The sequence below is a fragment of the Callorhinus ursinus genome, unplaced genomic scaffold (assembly GCF_003265705.2).
Source record: "Callorhinus ursinus isolate GAN/ISIS: 27379988/994484 unplaced genomic scaffold, GSC_fseal_2.0 scaffold12, whole genome shotgun sequence".
Classification (NCBI taxonomy): domain Eukaryota; kingdom Metazoa; phylum Chordata; class Mammalia; order Carnivora; family Otariidae; genus Callorhinus; species Callorhinus ursinus.
Window position 1 is genome coordinate 38,700,994 of NW_027397074.1, and position 19,808 is coordinate 38,720,801.

General features: G+C 41.2%; 1 protein-coding gene across 3 annotated transcripts in view; it reads right to left on the reverse strand.

Annotated features, from left to right (window-relative positions):
- The window catches only part of RAPGEF5 (Rap guanine nucleotide exchange factor 5), a 243,083-nt gene that overhangs the window by 200,175 nt on the left and 23,100 nt on the right, over nt 1-19,808 (reverse strand). For all 3 annotated transcript variants that reach the window (XM_073898944.1, XM_025873001.2, XM_073898945.1), the window contains exons 2-3: nt 5,630-5,680; nt 3,658-3,764 (exon numbers count right to left, since the gene is read on the reverse strand). In XM_073898944.1, coding sequence (XP_073755045.1) covers nt 3,658-3,764; nt 5,630-5,680 — 158 coding nt within the window. The remainder of the gene's footprint in view (nt 1-3,657; nt 3,765-5,629; nt 5,681-19,808) is intronic.

The window sequence follows — 19,808 nt, forward strand, 5'->3', positions numbered from 1 at the left end:
GAAAACAGATCACAATAAACTAGGCAATTAGACAAAACAGTCAATATCAACTTCTAATTCTATAAGACACCTTTCATGTTAAAGGCTGAAAGCGTTAATTAATTCCTCAACACCTCTGTCAATTAGCCAGCATCTTTGAGCTTGCAAAGCACTTATCCCATGCATTAAAACACTGTATCATCATAATTCTTATTCTAAGAACAATCCAGTCCTCAACTTGCTCTCAGTGTCTGACCACCCGGAATAGGACACAACCAAACACTTACTAAGCAAACCAAACTGCCAAATTGCAAAAGGTGGCTAGATGGACGAGTATGTTTGCCTTGCTCACAGGTGATGGGGAAGAAGTTTCCTAGACTGGGGCTTCTCAAAATTGTGTTTAGGAGCACCTGGGGGATTCGGTTAATGTGTAGATTCAGGTGCAGTGTGGCCGAACAGGGCCCAGGTGATACTGGTGACCACAAAGCCCCAATCCCCCAGCTCTACCGTCTCACTGGGAAGGGCTCACTCTGTCTTGCCTGAGTCCACACACTAAAACATATGGCCAGAGTACTGCTGTGACAACAGTAGTTCGTCAGAGCCCCCCACCCGGCCAGCAAGCTCCTGTTTCAGTTGCTTGTGATCCTCTTCTCCTCCACCTCCAACTTGATCAAGTTATCCTTCAAATCTCCTTCAAAAATCCATCTGCACCAGGGAAAACCCCACTAGGAATAGGCATAAACACTATCCTTAATATCGCCAAAGCCAACAGCATGAGGTGAGGGGCCCTGCACTGAACTCCTACTCCCCGGGCTTGCTGACCAGGGCTGCAGCAGTCCAGCTACTGTACCTAAACCTACGGGACTTAGGGGAGAGCAACGAGGAAGAAAAGGGAGAGATGGAAGGGAGCGATCTGAACACCCAGTTCTTACAGTGTATTTTCAGTCTTGTACTGGATCCAGAAACCGTTTGAGTACATGTAGATCTAACTGGAGTTGCAATACGAGGCAGGAACCTTGTGATATGGAGGTGATTAGCTACGAGGCCAAGGTGACTGCTATAACAAAACATTAAACATTATCTCAGCTCCAATTTTTGGAGCTGAAAATTTGATTTCTCCTGGTCTCCTTCTGTCTCTAGTTGCATTTTTAGCAATTCATTCATGGTACTGCAGACAGAACCCTAATCTCAAATGTAAATGGGGTGATGGTATTTAGAGACTTACCTGAAGAGCAAGAAACCAGTATGATTTTTCCTATAGTGCAAAAGGAATAGAAAAGATCTCAAAGTGAAAGTAATTCTCATGTAGGACACGGGGAACACTTCACCTCAATTTACTACCAGACAAAGGAAAATGACTCATCCTAGGCAATCATATTAGCACTTTATCTTTAGACCCAGGGCACTCATCAATCCTTAGATTATGGAAGATGGAAGTTCTGGCCCAACCACTGGGAATCTGAAATAGCACAGCACATGCTCTCTCCCCATTCTACTCCCACTGAACCCTAAATGTGTTCTAACTTGGATGGATGGTTCTTTTCCATGAACCTCATTAACGTATGTCTCCCAATGCTTTTTTCAATCTATATCCATGGAGACCACAAAAAACAACTGAGAGCAATGACACATCTTACACATAGCCTTATGTGGTAGCTAAAAAGAATCATAGGAGCCTGTTCATGACTAGACCCAAAGTCATATCCAACCAGTTTTTATTTTTTAAAAATGAAAAAAAAATAGATAGATTTAAAGTTGATACCATCATCTATTAAAAAAAAAATTAAAAAGGCGCTATGTGAAGTGGTCCAGCCAGGACTGCAACCACTCTTCTCACCTGTCATGTCTACTTGGCCCGGGCCCTAAACTGAAGGTTCTCAGACCTTGGGCTATGAATTGCTTACGGGGGGGTGGGGGGTTGGGGGATCAAGCTTTTTTCAAGAGGTTCATGAGTCCATATATACAAAAACATGCTTTCTCAACAGAATAGATCATGTCTAACCTAGGTCATATTTTTCAAAACCTATATATGTACTAATGTGGTTAATTTAATATGGGATTTTCGGGCACATGGATGGCTCAGTTGATTAAGCATCTGCCTTCGGCTCAGGTCATGATCCCAGGGTCCTGGGATCAAGTCCTGCATTGGGCTCCCTGCTCAGTGTGGAGTCTGCTTCTCCCTCTGCCCCTCCTCCTCTGTTTTCGTGCTCTGTATAACTCTCTCTCTCTCAAATAAATAAAATCTTTAAAAAAATTTAATATGGGATTTTAAAGTATTAATTCATTGTAGTTCTCCCAACCTCCCCACCCACCCTTGCTCAGTGGTGCCTCAGAAAACAGATTCTGCCAAGAGTCTGATTAGAAAGTAGTTGGTAGCATGGGATAGTGACTAGAAAAGAACATTAAGGAATAATTTAGGGTATGGATAATAGTTACATAGGTGTATATAATAATCAAAAATTCATCAAGCTGTACCCTCAAGAATTGTGCATTTTAAGTCATGTCTCAATGAAAAGGAGGTCTTCTTACTCAAAAAGGTTGGGAATCACTATCCCCCAAATCCAGGCCATGATGAAATTTTTCCCAACTGTGACAAATGGAAAAAACAGGAATATTATAATGAGTTTGTGATAAAGCTAAATTTAGTTAACTGAATGGAATGTCCTTATTCTGAGAATCTTTCCTACCATTTTTAAGATTTATTTATTTATTTTGGGGGGTAGTGGCAGAGGGAAAGGGAGGCTCAAGCAGACTCCACTCTGAGCCTGAGGCAGGGCTGGATCTCACGACTGTGAGATCATGACCTGAGCTGAAACCAAGAGTCAGGGGCTTAACCAACTGTGCCACCCAGGTGCCCTTCCCTACTTTTTTTGGTGTCATTTATTCTGAGTACTCTTCCTATTCTTTATGGTATATCGCAATCTCGTTTCTGTAAGAAAAAATGATAATAAATGTTTTTTTGTTTTATCTTTATAATTTAGTTTTGGTATTGTTTAATACCTTTAGTTGACAAAATAAAAGGCTGGTAATCCACTTTTGTTTTCTCTTTAAATGGCTCCATGAAATGAGAACATGTGTCCTCAACTTTCTAAGTGACAATTCTCTAAGTCCAGCTATACTTTAAAACTGACCATTAGCTCATCCATTGCCTTTTATACCTCTGCCCATATTCACAAGCCAAGATGGAGAAATGCCAACCATTTGCCACCTTCCCTTCCCCCTCCTTGCAGCACCCAAGGAGGGGCTCATCCTCACCTGGTAAGTTAGAGCAGAATTCTCTCTCCCATAGATCTCCCAAGAGTATTTCAAAGAACCTTGATAAGGTCCCTGAAGAAGGCGCCTATGCTTATTGAAGTCCCAGTGCAGCACATGCACAGTACAAATATATAAAACAACACATTTCAGAGGAAGCAGAGCAGAAACTCTCTCAGGAACCCATCCACTTGTACCTGGAGATTCCATACCCTAACTTCAGAACTAGGAGTCTACTGTCAACAAATATTCAGCTGAGTTAAGAGAAAAAGCACCATCGGTACCCCAAATAGACACTTCAAACAAACAAATCCTCCCAGTACTGATACAGCCCAGCTCTTTGTGATCAAGGTTATGATTTCAGCACATTTTTTTTTTTTTTTATTCAAGGAGCATTTTTGACAAGGCGTTAGAAAACTGTGTTACCTGTAAAATCCCTTGAGGTTCACTCTGTCCTTTATCAGGTCAGTTGCCTGAACGATAATAATATTCCTCAATGCTCTTCCTGCACAAGAAGAATTCTCTCCATAAATCTAAATGGAAAAAGACAGTCTCCGTAAATTTAGAATAATATGACAATTTGTAAGCTGCCAATAGCACACCATGTAAAAAAATCACGCCCATGTCCCTAAGTTTAAAAACACTTTAGCCTACGTAGCTACAGACCAACTACTACCCATTTTATTTTTGCTATTGGTCCACTTGTGCTATTAAGCTACAGTAACTATTTTCCAAATAAACTGCTTTAACTACAAATAATCTTTTATACCAAGTTGCCAGAATAAAATATGTTTTTTTAAAGAGTTTCTATCAATCAGCAAATTGAAGCATATTTATATTACATATTACTCTGCCATATTGATAATGCTTTCACGTAAAAGTCTCGGAAGATGGGAAAATAACGTTTTCCTATCAAGTGAACATCTCACTCTGTGACACAATGTGATAGGCTGCTGTCTGCTTCACTCTTAAGATTCACTCAGCTGCAGCGCTCATTGTTAATTCCAAGCATCCTGGTTTCATCTACATCATGATTCCACCTAGCAGATAAAAATTTTACTTAACCTCCTTTTTCATTTTCTAATTCACCCATAGGCATCTCTGATTCTTAGAGGATGAAGGAGGGTATTCCTTAGATCCAAAGAGGTCCATGTCCTACTTTATATACTACCTCCTGTCTCTATAATTGGTACCTTCCTCCATAGTGCAATGTTGCTTCACAAAAGAAGCTAAATGAAAATGAACTGTCTTCATGCTCATGAAAATTAATATATGTTGGGAATGCATGCTATATCTGCTTACTTATTTCTTGGTGAACCCTTTCTGCACCTACACTATTTTGCACCTATTGAATATTTTATATCTTCTCTTGAAGCAAACCAATTAATAGTATATTGACTATGACTTGACAGGGAACATTTCAACCCCATCCTTACACTTCCTTAATATTCCTATTATCACTTCCTAAACACAACCTGATGAGAAAGTGTGAAGGGCAGGAAATGATTTTTTAACATGTTGCAACTGTATACAAAGCAAAACAAAACAAAAACTGCACCAAGTCAGATGACAGAAAGTACTACCCTAGGGTGAGGGATGGGCTGAATGGGTGATGGGCATTAAGAAGTCACTTGTCATGATGAGCACTGGGTGTTCTAGGCAAATGATGAATCACTAAATTCTACTCCTGAAGCCAGTATTATGCTGTATGTTAACTAACTAGAATTTAAATAAAAATTTGGAAGAAAAGAAAAAGTACTACCCTAAAAGAGGTACAAGTCAGCTCACCCTTGACGGGTCCTGACAAGGTATCAATGTTCATTCACTCAGTCTTTAATGAGCGGCTCTCAGACCCCATTCTAGATGCTGAGGATACAGTAGTGAACAAGGCCAAAAAGTTTCAGACCTCACAATGCTCACAGCCTCATGTTACTCTTTAAAAAAAAAAAAAAAAAGGAACTCTTTGTTGAATTATTTTTAAACACAATGAAGGCTTCCCCATCTTTTTGCAATGAACATAGATATTCTGCTAATAGATAACTATAAATATAAATAATCCCCTCTTACACCAAGTTTTTAGTGTAAAATACCCACTATTTTAAAAATATAGCATTTCTATTAACACAGCAAATTGGAAAAATATATATTTAACTCCGCCATATTGATAACACATTCATATAAGGACTTGGGAGATGGGAAAGTATTTCTTCTTCTGTCTGATGAACATCTTGTACCATGACACAATTATCAGAGCATTTCAAAGGACTTCAGCTGTGTCATCCCCAGGTGAAGGAGACAGTGTGCCCAGGGGCAAAGGGAAGAGCTGTAACTAGAGAATTCTACATCAGGATTCATAAATCATTGTTTCAGAAAATGCAGTAAGAGCAAAGAATCATACCTGGGAAGGAGTGTGTTCAAGGTATGGATTGGAAATTCTTCTCGATAGAGTCTATTTTGAAAGAAAGAAGAGGGGAAAAATTAGAACTAAACAAACCTTTGTACCAGCAGGGACAATGTCTGCAATAAGGCAGGTCTAGCAGTTGTCTAAACCAAAAAATGTGATTAAATCTCAAGTCATGGGCCATAAAGGATTCATGTCCTTATTCTCATTCAGTGTAAGCATCTGGTCAACATTCATTCCAATGGGACAGGTTATTCCATCTGAACAGCTCCCAACCGAAAGGTTACAACTTTAAGGAGTACCATGAAAAGATGGAGGTTTTCATACTTGCAATTTTATTCTCTGTGTGATTTCATTCTGTTTCTCCTTTCCTTTTCATTTCCTCTTTTACCAGCTAACTCAGACACCCATCACTATACACTTCAGCCTCTCCGTGGATCTCCCTGACCTCTGGTCACGCCCCTGCAGGCCATCCTGCAAACCTCAACTGAACAACTGTCCCCTTGCCTTACAGTGGGTCTCTTACTGCTTAGGTGAGTCCATCCGAACCACCACGGTCTGCCTTCAACAGGTTTCCAGTATTCATTCTCCCTCCACTTCCCTACAGGACAAGACCTCCTCATCAGAAGAGCTCACCACTCATACCCGCCTCTGCTCACACCATTCTCCACACTGGAGAGCCCTCCATCTCTGCTGACACTTCCCTGAATCCCAGCAGACTTTGAAGTCCAGGTTTAGCGGAGTCACCTCCTGGGGGAAGCTCCTCCCACCTGCCCCGGTCCACTGGGGTTTGTCCCTCTTTGCAGCTCTGTTTTTCTGTACTATTCATGTAGCAGCTTCTGGATGCTCTGCATTGCGGGCTGTCAGTAAGTGCATTTGCCCCAACTAAATCCACAAGCTCCTTGAGGGGGTGCTCACTTTCACAGCATCTAGTATACAACCTTGCACAGAAATGTTTACTTTGCTATTCATTTATTTATAGATATTTACATCTCTCTATCAATTTAGTAAGTATTTGCTGAATGATTTGAATTGTAGGAGCTAATTTTTCATACTTAATGATCCAGTGGGCAGCACCATCACCCACATATGCCTAAGCACAATAGAAAACTATTATCATTTCCCATTGTGGTATGGGGAACAGAAAAGAGAAACTAACATTTACTGAGCTCCCAACCTATGTTTAAAAGCTCTTTACACCTCTATTCCAAGGCTTGCTGTCTTTTGAGATCCCATCGTTTTTAGTCTGCCGCCTCCACTTCTCAAAATCATTGGCTAAATTACAAAACATACCCTGCCAATCATCGCCTTCCAGCATCTGAACCTTCTACCAAACCTTAATCTAAGGCACAATTCCCATTCTGCAACTTCCCCACTCCACATGGTTCCCCTATTACTTATCTTAGACTGAAAGAAACATACAAACTCTCTCCAGAGATGCCAATTGGTTTACTCTGCTAAAGATTTGCAAAGGCTTCAAAGAAAATGAAATTTACAAAGGTAGACAGGCCATTTTTAATTCCCATGTATTAAAATAAAACATCCACCCACCCCTTCTGGTGTGGTATTATACACACTCCCGATCAGCCCTTCTCAAGCCTTCTGTCGTCTGAGCCTATGTAATATATTCACTTATTGAAATACCAAACAATTTAAAATTTGCATATGCACTAGCTTTATCATTTGAAGATGAATCATCATAAGTGATTTTTCTCCCCCTAAATAGACTTCTAAAAGTCAATATGGCAGGCCAGGACTGACAGTCTTTGTTACTCATCTAATTGCCTGAATCAGCTCAGGAAAGCAACTACTTGACATGATTTAGTTTAAAAAAAAAAAAAAAAAAGCTTTCTAGGTAGAAACAAGTTCTCAAGAACTAGGTAGGGGCACATCCACAAAAGAAAGCAAACCATTTCCTTTCTTCCGGCTGCCAGCCTAAATCTGGCTGTCTCCACACTAGTGTTACACTCACACAATTCTACTTCACAGAAACTTCCTCGTGGATGGCTGGTTTCAAAAAGATTGGTAAGGTGAGTAAATAAAGCCATGCGATTCTTCCATGCTGACGAGGTAACAGTGACAGATAAGCTACTAGCCCACAGGGAATCAGCAAGAGCAACACAACAAGAATGGCCTTTTCCAGAACACAATACCTACATTTGTTGTCGTAAACTCCTGTGAAGCGCTCTCTTACCTGGGCCCAGGAGGGCTCTGTTTCATTAACTCCAGAACAGTGGCTCTCAAACTCCGCTGGGCTCCAGAAAGCCACAGAGCTCCCTGCAGAACTCAGTAAAGTTCTGATGTGTTAAACTTAAAACAACTCTCCTAACTACATGCTTTACAGACCACTTTTTGTTAGTTGTTGATACTGACCCAAAATAGCAAGCGTCAAAGACCTTGAGAAAAAAGAACATGGGATAGTCTATCCTCGACCTCGATTTTTAAGAGGTATTAGGAAATTATGTAATTTTTGTCATAGGAACACGGTAAGGGGCACCTTACAAGAATCTGAGAATCACTGCTCTGAATCACCTCAAGGATTGCTCTCCAGCATTTACTTGAAAGAGTATCACAAGAGCACACTTAAAAATGCACCCCTTTCTGTTTCAATATTCTTTCCTAATATGTCATCAGCTCTTTTTGTCCCTTCTTTGAATCCCTTGATTTTATTTCTCCTCTGAGTATTCCAAGGCTTCATCTAATCCTTCCGGTAGCAACGAACTTCCATTCATTTCTCATTTACAAAGCACCTACTGAGCTCCTTGCCAGGCACTGTGGGAACTTCCAGAAACATACACAAGAATGTGATACTATTCCTCATCTAAATCTATTTATCAGAACACAAAGGAGCTAAAGAACACTTTAAACCCATGAATTCTTTTACTTGATCCTCATTTCCTTTCAATTTACTCTATAATCTTGGATGGCTGTTCCCAGTGATACAGAGTGTCCTCTTTTAAATGGCTCTCACCATAATATTTCATAATACAATGTCCAGGTGAAATGATGCTTTTTTCCCCCTTTATTTCCAATTTCCTAGAATTACTTCAGCTACATGCAATGATACTTTCATGAAAGACATATATCTACCATAGAGAGAAGACTAGTAACAATACAAATGAAATTAGATTTTAATTCAAATTTATTTCTTCTCCTTTCCATTTTAGTGAACCATGGAAAAGGATTCCCTGAATGATTCTAGGAAAATATTTTTCATATTTTAAACATGTAATAGAAAACTGCAACCCTTTAATATTCACATATGAACTTCCAGAAACAAACAATGGCATAACTCAAAGGGGTAACTGGTTAGCAATCACGTATTACCTTCATTTTTTTAAAGTTAGGTGTCCACTAAAGTTAAATTATAATGGTCCAAGATGCTGGGTCTGAACCAAACACAGAACTCATTACAGAGTCAGTGAAAATATCTTACTATACTATATGATAGACTTACAGCATATTTCTTATCAGCTCTTAAAGGGCATGCCTTAATACTCTCCTTAGATTGAATTAAAGCACATAGGTGGCCAAGGGGAGAGAGAATGGAGAAAGACCGAATCACTTCAATCCCCGCAAAAGTATGACCTGCTCTCTTTCAAAGGGGAACCAACAAGAACTACCAAATGTATTGATGTCTTGAGAATTCAGTTCCTGACATGACTTTCTGTCACCTGCAGCCACTGCCCTTTCCCTATTCTGGGCCATCAAGTAGAAGATGAAGACATCACAGTGGAATGAGTACACTTGCTTCTCTTACAATCCTAGGAAACCAGAAAGCTTCCGAAGTTACCAGAGGGCCCCTGTGTAAAGAGATAACTACCGGCTCAAACAATAAGTGCTGTGATGCAGCAGGCTGTCCAGCAGAGTTCTAAGACTATGAGCCCTTTTTAAGCCCCAGGATACACTTCTAGCTCAATCAGAGCTTGAACATGGTAAAAGGGACCAAACCCCAGCCTGTATGTGGGCTTGAGAATTACACAGCATCACAAGTTAGGCATTACACAAGCTGGAGCCAATTGCTAAAAGGGAAGCATGGGGCAGGGCGCCACCACCCTCCCCCAAGCTCTGGCTGTGGTTCAGGCCCACCACCATGTCCTCCGGGCTCCAAGGGATGTGCTCCCACCAGTCAGTCACTGCCACAAAGGCCATTTGTAATAGCACCTTCTCTGCATAGCCTTGCCACACCAACGTCAATCATGATCTCAAAATTGTATTTTTCTACTGCCCAGTGTCATGTTAAGAAAAACGGAATGTAAGGAAAAGTGGCAGAAATGTTTACTGAGCACCTCCTTTCTCTATAGCACTTTCCCATAATAGTAACTGCGCCCATCTACTCTCATTTTTACAGGGACAGAGAAATTAAGAAATTTACTTATATGGGGTTCCTGGGTCATGGAGTCGGTTAAGCGTCTGCCTCTTAATTTTGGCTCGTGTCATGGTCTCAGAGTTGTGAGATCGAGCCCTGCATCATGGCATCTGCTTAAGATTCATTGCCTCCCTCTCCCTCTGCCCCACTTCCTGCCCCCCAGAAAGAAAGAAGGAAGGAGGGAGGGAAGGAAGGAAGGAAGGAAGGAAGGAAGGAAGGAAGGAAGGAAGAAAGAAAGAAAGAAAGAAATCTACTTAAAATCCCTGAGCTGGAAAGTTACAGAGCCAGGACTGAAACAAAAGTGACTGATTCCAAAGCCACCACTCTGCTGTAATACACTGCATGCTATTAATTAATTGGGTTTCTACATGCTACAGATTGTGCTAAGTATTTCACATGCAACATACCACTTAATCTGTGAAAAACTTCGAGGTTGGTACTATTATTAATTCTATTCCCCAGATGACAGAACTAGACTTCAAGACGTTAAGAAATTTACCCAAGTTTGCAGCCCAAGCCCATCTGTAGTTACTACTCCACAGGTGTCATTTATGGATTGTGATGATGTAAGAGTAACATGACAAATTGAGTGCATCTCACTGCATTAAGAAGTCACAAAGAGCACTAGATCCAGTGATTCTCAGCCCCTGGATATAAATTATAAGCCATCTGAGAAACTGAAGAGAAAAACCCAACAGGAGCTCACGTCCCACCCCCAGACCACAGAATTAGAACCTTTAGGAGTAGGACCTGGGCGGTTTCTGCCAAGTTCCCCAGGTGGTTCTAATGGGTAACCACTGTACAAATCAGTGGTTGGAATTGGCAGTTTGAACCTCTTATCATCCACTTCAGCTATGAGACCTGGAGAACTCTTCAAACTGCCTCCCTCACAGCCCCGGCTGAGTTCAGAACCTAGTAGAGGTACAAGTCCTTTGACCGAAAGCACTGGGATCTGTGGCTGAGCTCCTAAGTCTGGCTTGTGTAAAACAAAGGGCCAGTGTTTCTGGAAATCCCACCTTGTCCCTGTTTGTGTTATGTGTTTTATTTTTACCCCATCCCAGACACAGCCCTAAGCCAAGGTACCTTCGTGTCTGCAGAAAAGGAAGAAGCTACATACTTTCTGAAAAGGCATACCCTTTTAATGGCATTCACAGCATTAAACTTAGTTTTTACTTCCCATTAGTAAAGGACGCTCTTCTAGTATAAACATGTTTGCCTCACTTAAAAGCTAAAGTAGAAAACTGAAGTGGGTTCTAGGAATACTTATAAATATTTCAAAATCTTTCCGGCCTACCAAAATAAATCAGCAAGAACCAGCAGGTTCTGGGGAAATATACACAATAGGTACAAAAGAAACAAACCCCAACATGTCATCAACTTGATTTTTATTCAGTTCTTGAGAAAATCTTTCTTCTTGTTGCGTTTACAAGCAAAACAATAGTTCTGCCTAACATGGTGGGCTTTTCTGGTTAATGCAATCACAGAAAAGCCTTTAAAATTTAGGAATCAAGTCACTAAAGATTTTAGAACAGTTAAATTAGCAAGCCTACTTACCTCCACTCATCACTGGATTCCCTACTTGTATTAATATCAACCCACCCAGTCACACCTGGACTCCAAGATGAACCCTTTCCACAGCCACCAACATGAAGATACTCCCACCGAGACACTGTGAAGCAGCAAAATAATCAAAGAACTGCACTACAACCCATGGAATAAATATCCATGAGTCCATACTGATATAAATGATTCAATTTATAAATGTTGGGCCAAGCAGGCTGGAGGGAGTGGGGATCTTATCAGAATTCCAATTACTAAATTTAAGAGGAGGAAAACAAGATCACCATTAGGCAAATAGCACAGTACTAAATATTGCAGACAAAAAAGAAAGAAAGAAATCAGCGGATACCAAAATTAGTGGACACAAAGGGTGATATACAGGCTATCTGCTCAGTGTCAATGTGGCTTCTCACAAGAGAGAAAGTACGGAGGAGAAGAGAGTCGCTTTTCAGTGTAGTATAGCAGACCTCACCCTAATTAAGTGATAAAAGCTATCGCCAATCATGAGACACGTTGACATCATTTGCCCGCTGAAAGGATACAATGAGGAAGGCACTTTTATGGCATTTTTGTAAAACTGTGTGTCTGAATTCAATGAGAAAACAGACAACTCCAAATCGAGGGGCATTCTTCAATGTGAGTAAGCCTTTAACTCTGCAAAAATTGTCAAGGCTCTGAAGGACCAAGAAATACTGAGGGTCTCTCCCCAGGTTGGAGGGAACAAAAGGAAATGCAATGAAAGGCCATGTGTGATTCTGAACTCGGTTAAGGACCTTGGTGGGACAATGGGCAAACTCCGAATGAGGTCTATATTTGAGTTAATTGACTATGAATGCTGTTTTTGTCCAGTGTACTGTGGTTACATAAAATGTTAACATTTGGGGAAGCTGGATGAAGGTTTTAAGAGGACTCTTTGTACTATTTGTGAAACTTGTGAGTCTGAATTTATTTCAAAAGGAAAAGTTGAAAAAAAAAAGTAATGGCCTCTTTCCTCCCCACAAATAAAATTTCAAAAAAAATTCAAATATTATTTCAAAATAAACCATCTATTTCTTTGCTAAATGCTGCGTGGCCCTTACCATGACACTATCTCGGGCTGCAAAACAGAATGACCCTACTTGCCGCCCTGCACACTCTGACCTCTAGAACAAATCAGATTTATCTCCCTAAAACATCTTCTTACATATCACCTTGTTTGTTTTTTAAATAAAGTATCTGTTTAAAAAATACAGTTTGGTCTCGCTGAGTGCTCACAATGCGCCCAGCAGATGATACCCTCAATGATACCCTGCCACACTTCTGTCCTAGATACGCTCTGCTCTAGCCAGGCAGACTGTCCAATTTTAACTATGCAAACAGTACACATTCTCACCTCTGTGCCCAAGCCCTGGCCATCACCTCTGCTCCCTGCATTTCTCTACATTTCCACACCCTGCTCTTCCTGAGATCCACGCAAATGCTGCATGAAGCCCCCTCCAGGCCCGAGCCTTCCATGACTAATCTCTTCCCCAAACACTCTTAACGCTTGTCTTTATCTGCCACTAGGATATAATGCCTCCTGCCATCTCTCCTCTGCCAGCCTTGCAACCCCCCAGTATTTACTGGTCCCTTCTGTAAATCAAGGCCCTTCTATGGTGTGTAGCAGGGGATGACCACCCAGTGGTGACTTTTCCCCTTGTTACAGTACCTGATGTTCCAGACTTTCAGGCCAAGTGGCAAACGTGATATTACCACCTCAAAATCCATGAAACCCATTGCCACCTCTGCCATACCACCACCGCCCTTTTTTTTTTTCTTTTTTAAGATTCTATTTATTTATTTGACAGAGTGAGAATAAGCAAGGGGAACAGCAGAGGGAGAGGGAGAAGCAGGCTCCCAGCTGAGCAGGGAGTCCGATGCAGGACCCAATCCCAGGACCCTGAGATCATGACCTGAGCTGAAGGCAGACACTTAACAGACTGAGCCACCTAGGCACACCCCACCCCCACTTTTTTTTTTTTTAAGATTTTATTTATTTATTTGATGGGGTGGGGGGGGAGAGAGAGAGAGACCACTACCCTTCCTTTCTCTTATTTCTCAATTCTGTTTTAAATGGTCGAGTATGCAGCAAGAGTATATACGTAGTTTACTTCTATACACTGAATTATTTATGTGCTCATTTTAAAACTTAAAGATACATTTGAATACTAATTGTTTCTCTGTAGTGAGAAACACTTCCATGAAGTCACTTTGTGTAGGGTCTTCAAGAGGAAAAAAACGTTCACTTTTCTTCTATGTTACTGGCAAGTCAGAAACATGCCAAAGAAATACACCCTGGAGCAGCCACCTTTCTTTCCTTCCTTGGCTCTGGAAATAAATTAGTCTCTTCAATGTTTCTTCTTAATTTGTATATAAAAATTTTTGAAAGCTATAAAGGTGATAATGTTGTCTTCCAGCAGAAGGAAGATTTAGAAAACTAGATCTAGATTTTCTTTCTCAATTACTCATATAAGACATATGAACAACCTCAGAAATACAGCACAAGAAAAGACATCCTGAGGTCACCTGACCTACTCCACAGCCTTCATCTACACTCTGAGTCAGGTGGGAATCTGGATCAGGAGTCTATAAACTACAGCCCACAGATCAAACCCAGCTGCCACCTGTTTTTCATAAAGTTTTACTGGAACACAGATGCGTCCATTTGTTTACATATGGTCTCTGGCTATTTTCTTGCCAAAAATATTTACTCTACAGCACTTCACAAAAGAGGTTTACCAACCCTGGTCTAGATTATCAAATTTTACAGAACAGAAGGTACCCTATAAAATCCCTAACAGTACATTCTCGTGCTCAATTAGTTATTGATGAGAATTTCTTTCCCTCCTGAACCACATTATCTCCCACTGCCATTGGAGGATTATTTGCTCCAAAAATGTTTAAGGCACATTTCCATCTTCACTTACATATCACATAAAAGCAAGAAATAGGTCAAGACAATTTTTGGCTCCCAAGATTAAAACAAACAAAAAAGGAACAATTAGTTTTACAAACTCCTTCTAAATTAGGAACTTCTAACCTTTACCATAATGTAGACAAGTCTAGACTTCACAAAAACTAATGCCAAGGGTCAAATATACAAAAGTACTAGTAAATGCAAGAATATCCTCTTTCAAATATCTGAATCTTGCACACAGTAGTCTCTCTGCTTGGAATGACTTCCTCCTCATACATTTAAATTTTCATTGAGTTTATGTTAAAATGTATTCATATGCTCAGTACTCCCCTCTTAGAGCTTCTTATGTACTTTCAATGTATTTTAGATTCCAGATACTTATTAACATTTAGATTCCCCCTAATTCATTATAAGAATCTTAAAGGTAAGGTCTATATTTTACTCATATATATAAATATCCATAATATCTAACATGATTCATTGCACAGTTAATCCTCACTGAATGCTTGTCAAGGAAAAACAAATCCAGCTCTGATAATACCTTCCTTAAACCCTCCCCCCTTCGGGAGTTTACAGCTCCTTCCTCCATGCCCTGCACCACCTTCTCCTGGGATGCAAGCCTTGTGTGGTGGTTGCGAGCAGAGCTCTGAATTTATATGGCTTAGATTCAAAGCCCATCTGTATTATGTGTCCTTGAACAAGTTATTTAAACTTCTTTCTGCCTCTCTTTCACGTCTTTAAATGGGAGAAATAAAATCCACTCATAAGGTTGTTGTAAGGATTAAATGACTTAAAACAGTGGTTCTCAAACTTTACGCATCTGGAGGGCTTGTGAAACCAGATTGCTAGGTCCCATCCCCAGAAGTTTTGGGTTTAGGAGGTCTGGGGATGCCTATGAATCTGCATTTCTAATAAGCTCCTAGAGGATGTTAATGCTGATAGACTACACTTGGAGAACCACTGACTTAAAATATGCATAGAGTTTAAAAATAAAAAATGTATTTATTTATTTGACCGAGAGTGCGCACAAGCAGGTGGAGCAGCAGCGAGAGAGAGGGAGAATAAGATTCTCCAACGAGTAAGGAGCCCGATGCAGGGCTCGATCCCAGGACCCTGGTATCATGACTTGAGCCGAAGGCAGATGCTCAACTGACTGAGCTAAGCAGGGGCCCCAAATATATGAAGAGTTTAGAAGAGTGCCTGCTGTATAGTGAGTGTTAACTAATGTTGTTGAGCACTCAGCAAACTTTATTATTACCATGTCCATGAATGTGGGTCTCCCCTACTACACTGTAAGCTTCTCAAGGGACAGGACGGTATGTTTTTCATCCACATCCTTAGGCCAGGACAGAGTGCCTATGACAAAGCCACACGAGTAGAGCACTGGCAGAATTCTCAGCCTCTCACCCAAGGATCTCCCTGGTTGGAAAAGAAAACAGGATTTGTGGGGAAGAAAATTCTCCTACAGGCAACATGCCCAGGGGTTTCACATCACACATGACCCAGGAGGGTTAGGTCCCATATCCCATACTTGGGAGTCTGCAAGAGCAAACTCATAATCAGTGAGCTTTTACAAGGCTCTTGGGACCAGATCTGTTCCCAAATGGGTGCAGAGTTTCTATGGGTTCTGTCAAAGATAAGCACCTGTCGATACTTCTGTTTAAGACTCTAGGTACAGTCAGGGCACCTGGGTGGCTCAGTCGGTGAAGCACCCTACTCTTGATTTCAGCTCAGATCATGATCTCAGGGTCATGAGATGGAGCCCAGCACCATGCCTGAGTCCGAGCCGAGCCAGGTGTGGAGTCTGCTTAAGATTTTCTATCTCGCTCTCTGCCGCCCCTCTCTGACACTACCCCATGCGCTCTCTCTCTAAACACACACACACACACACACCCCTCTAGGTATAGTCAATTCTTATACAAACAAGAATTTCATCTGGACGCTGCCAAGCGCAAATCCTGTCACTCATTCGAAAGTTATACCTTTCTGATTATTAACTACTTACCTTCTTTAGCATTCCCAAATCTTTGAGTTAATAACTGATTTTAGAATTGGAGAGAATCAATATTTACCTAGCAGTCTACAATTTCACATATGCAGCTTACGAAGTTCAGGACACTTGCAACGCTAGGGTTAGGACACAGATCCTCTGCAATTTCACAAATAATCCTAACAGCAGCACTGTGACCCCCCGTGCAGACATTTGGTATCAGGCAAGATCATTTTTCTAGCTCCCCGAAGTCACTTAAAGCAGCTGGGAACGACTGCTGTTTATTGTGTGTAATTCCAGTCTGAAGGATCATTCTCTCGATGGTCGTAGAACAGCCTCATCTCATCGGTCAACAGCTTGCCATCTGCCACAAGGAGCAGGCCTGTGCCCTCCTCTTCAGGCTCTGATTGCCCAGAGAACGTGAGCTTAGTTGGCCTTCACTTACCACACAAGCACTCAGCAGGCACTTGAGTCTTACAGGCTTGTGAAACTTTAGCTTGGGTCACACGTCCTCCTTCCGCTCATGTCCTTGACTTTTTTAAAATCTGAGGTCGACTGAAGGCTCGCTGTAGAGCCACACCAGCTTCTTTCACTTCCTTCTACTTTTCCAACACCTTCTACCAATAATACTACAGAATTGGAATTCCATTCCCATCTTGAGCATCTTTCCTTTTAGTGTTTCCAGCTATGATACCCTATTACTTCCCTTAATCTGTTAAAATCCGATTCCACAAAGCACAGCATTCAGGACAGGGCCCCTTCTCTAAAGCAGACCGAGCCCGGGCAGGTTTGTGCCGCACTCTGCTGCCACTGGGTTTATTGTCCTGACTGTAAGCACACATCTGTCCATCCCTGGACCCTGACTGACATGTCCTTCTACCTCCACTGAATCTCCCTACCAAATTATTTCTTCTAACCTGTCTACACATCTTTTCCTTTCTCTAGTAAGTCATTGTGGAGAGTCCTTCTTCAAGCTGTTTCCCTCCTCCCCCAACTTTCTACTCCGGCACAAAGGCCCACTCCGGTCCTGGCCAACATAACCAGTGATCCTTCAGTCAGGACAAGAAAGACAGACCTTACCCTGCAGGTCACTGGGGCAGTGTTTAGATGTTCTGGAACTCAAGGTGATCTTGAGTTATTGGGGCTCCCCCTGGAAATCCCCCTTCCACCATCACAGACATCAGCAATGGCCCATCAGTTCTCCCGGCTCATGACGGACCTCCCAGTAGAACCTTCTGGAATGCTAATGACAACCACCTGGCAAGTATTATCTTCCTCAGGTCTCATCTCAGCTAATCTCAGACGCTACTAATCAACAGGTATCTACATTCTTCCACCAAGTGTGGTCTGTGGCGCAGACCTGAGCACTTCTGGGAACTAGAGATCCTCAGGTTCCACCCCACACCGATGCAGTCAGACAAGGCTTTACAAGATTCCCCAGGTGAATCATATCACAGCAAAGATCACAGAGTTTTCACCTATACTACCTAGATATAAAATCCTACTTCCGCTACACGTTTCTAAATCATAAAAAGCCCTTGAAGGTATCAACAGAGGTCCTCGTCAAAAAGGATTATATGGGCAAGATCAGTTTTGAAAATGTTGCTTATTCTATTCTCCCTCCTTAAAGATGAAAAAAAATGCACTTAAGGATATTGGAGATGTTAAAGAACTTCTGCAGTAATCCCATGTTTCTCAAACATATCTGGCCAAGGAATTAAAAAAATTTATTTCTATAAACATGTTACCATCTCAAAGCACGTTATTGGTGCAAATGGAAAGCGGTAAATTAAAAAGCCTGCTCCAAAGAATAAGCACCTCCATTTGACAAAGCACGGCACTTACTCCTCTGCCTTATACAACAATGACTTTTAAGTACAGATATTAATGAAGTTCAATAGATGCTGCCTCCTACCTTCATGGTTGAGGAGGTCAAGCAGAGACCAGCCTTGGCAGGACGCTATACAGCCTAGATGAACAAGAAGGGAAAGAGGCCAAACACCAGAGCTACCAAATCCCCCACTTAAACCAGCCTGTGATTCCCCCAAACTTTCTGGACATACCTTGCCTCTTCTCTTTACTGTTTTCACCATCTAAGAGGAAAAAATCACATCAGATTCCAATTTACTTGTATTCTGCTATAAAAAATCCAAAAGCGGGGCATCTGGGTGGCTCTGTCCGTTAGGCGTCTGCCTTCAGCTCAGGTCATGATCCCAGGACCCTGGGATCGAGCCCCTGCATTGGGCTCCCTGCTCAGCGGAGAGCCTGCTTCTCCCTCTCCCTCTGCCTCTCCCCCCTCCCCGCTTGTGCTCTCTCTTGCTCTCTGACAAATAAATAAATAACTTCTTTTAAAAAAATTTAAAAAATAAAAATAAAAGATCCAAAAGCAATTTCAAGGTTTTTGTGTTCACCCCTCCTCTTTCAGCATAATTACTTTAAGAGGTACCTTCATAAGGGGTTCCATTTTCAGAACTCCCTCAATTTTTAATCAAACTTCATCTTAAAGACCTACAACTGTACTCTTTCTGCTTTCTATCTGTATGAAATTGGGTAACAAAGGTATTATCTTCGCTAACTCCATTTAGCTCAGCTAGACTCAATCACAACCCTAATTTTTTAAGAGGCCTCTTTCAAAGTAAATGTTAACACTCATAATCTGTTTCTAGATGAAAGATCAAAAGCTAGTAATGCGCCCTACATTCCAAAAGTAGGTGACTGAGGAATTAACCAACACTACATGTATGAATGATAAAGGGGAGACCTTTTGTCAGGGTGTTTTTACCACTCAAAAGGGTTTTACAGTCCTTGCTTATCTAGAAACACCATGCTCCCCTCTACTGCCCATGCTCCTAGTCTTCCTCTGCCCACATTCTTTCCTTCCCTTCCTACTCCAGGTACATGATGAAATATTACACAGCCATACAAAGTTTAACGAACTTGTAATACACAGAAGTATTTTGGTGGAAAGTGAAAAAAAAAGTAAAACTGAATAAACAGTAAAGGTCAAATACACTTAAAAACCAAATAGAGGGGCACCTGCCTGGCTCAGTCAGTGGAGTGTGTGACTCTTGATCTCAGGGTTGTGAGTTCAAGCCCCACGTTGGGTGTAGAGATCACTGAAAAATAAAATCTTTAAAAAAAAAAAACAAATAGAAAGGAATATGCTAATGTATTTCCAATAGTAATGTAATAGATTCCTATTAGTAATAGTCATGGTAGAATTTTGTTTCTATCTTTCCAAACTTCCCATTTTTCTATATTAAATATATTACTTTTATAACCAGGAAAAAAAGCTGCTGTGAAAGATAAAATCTCCACTTAT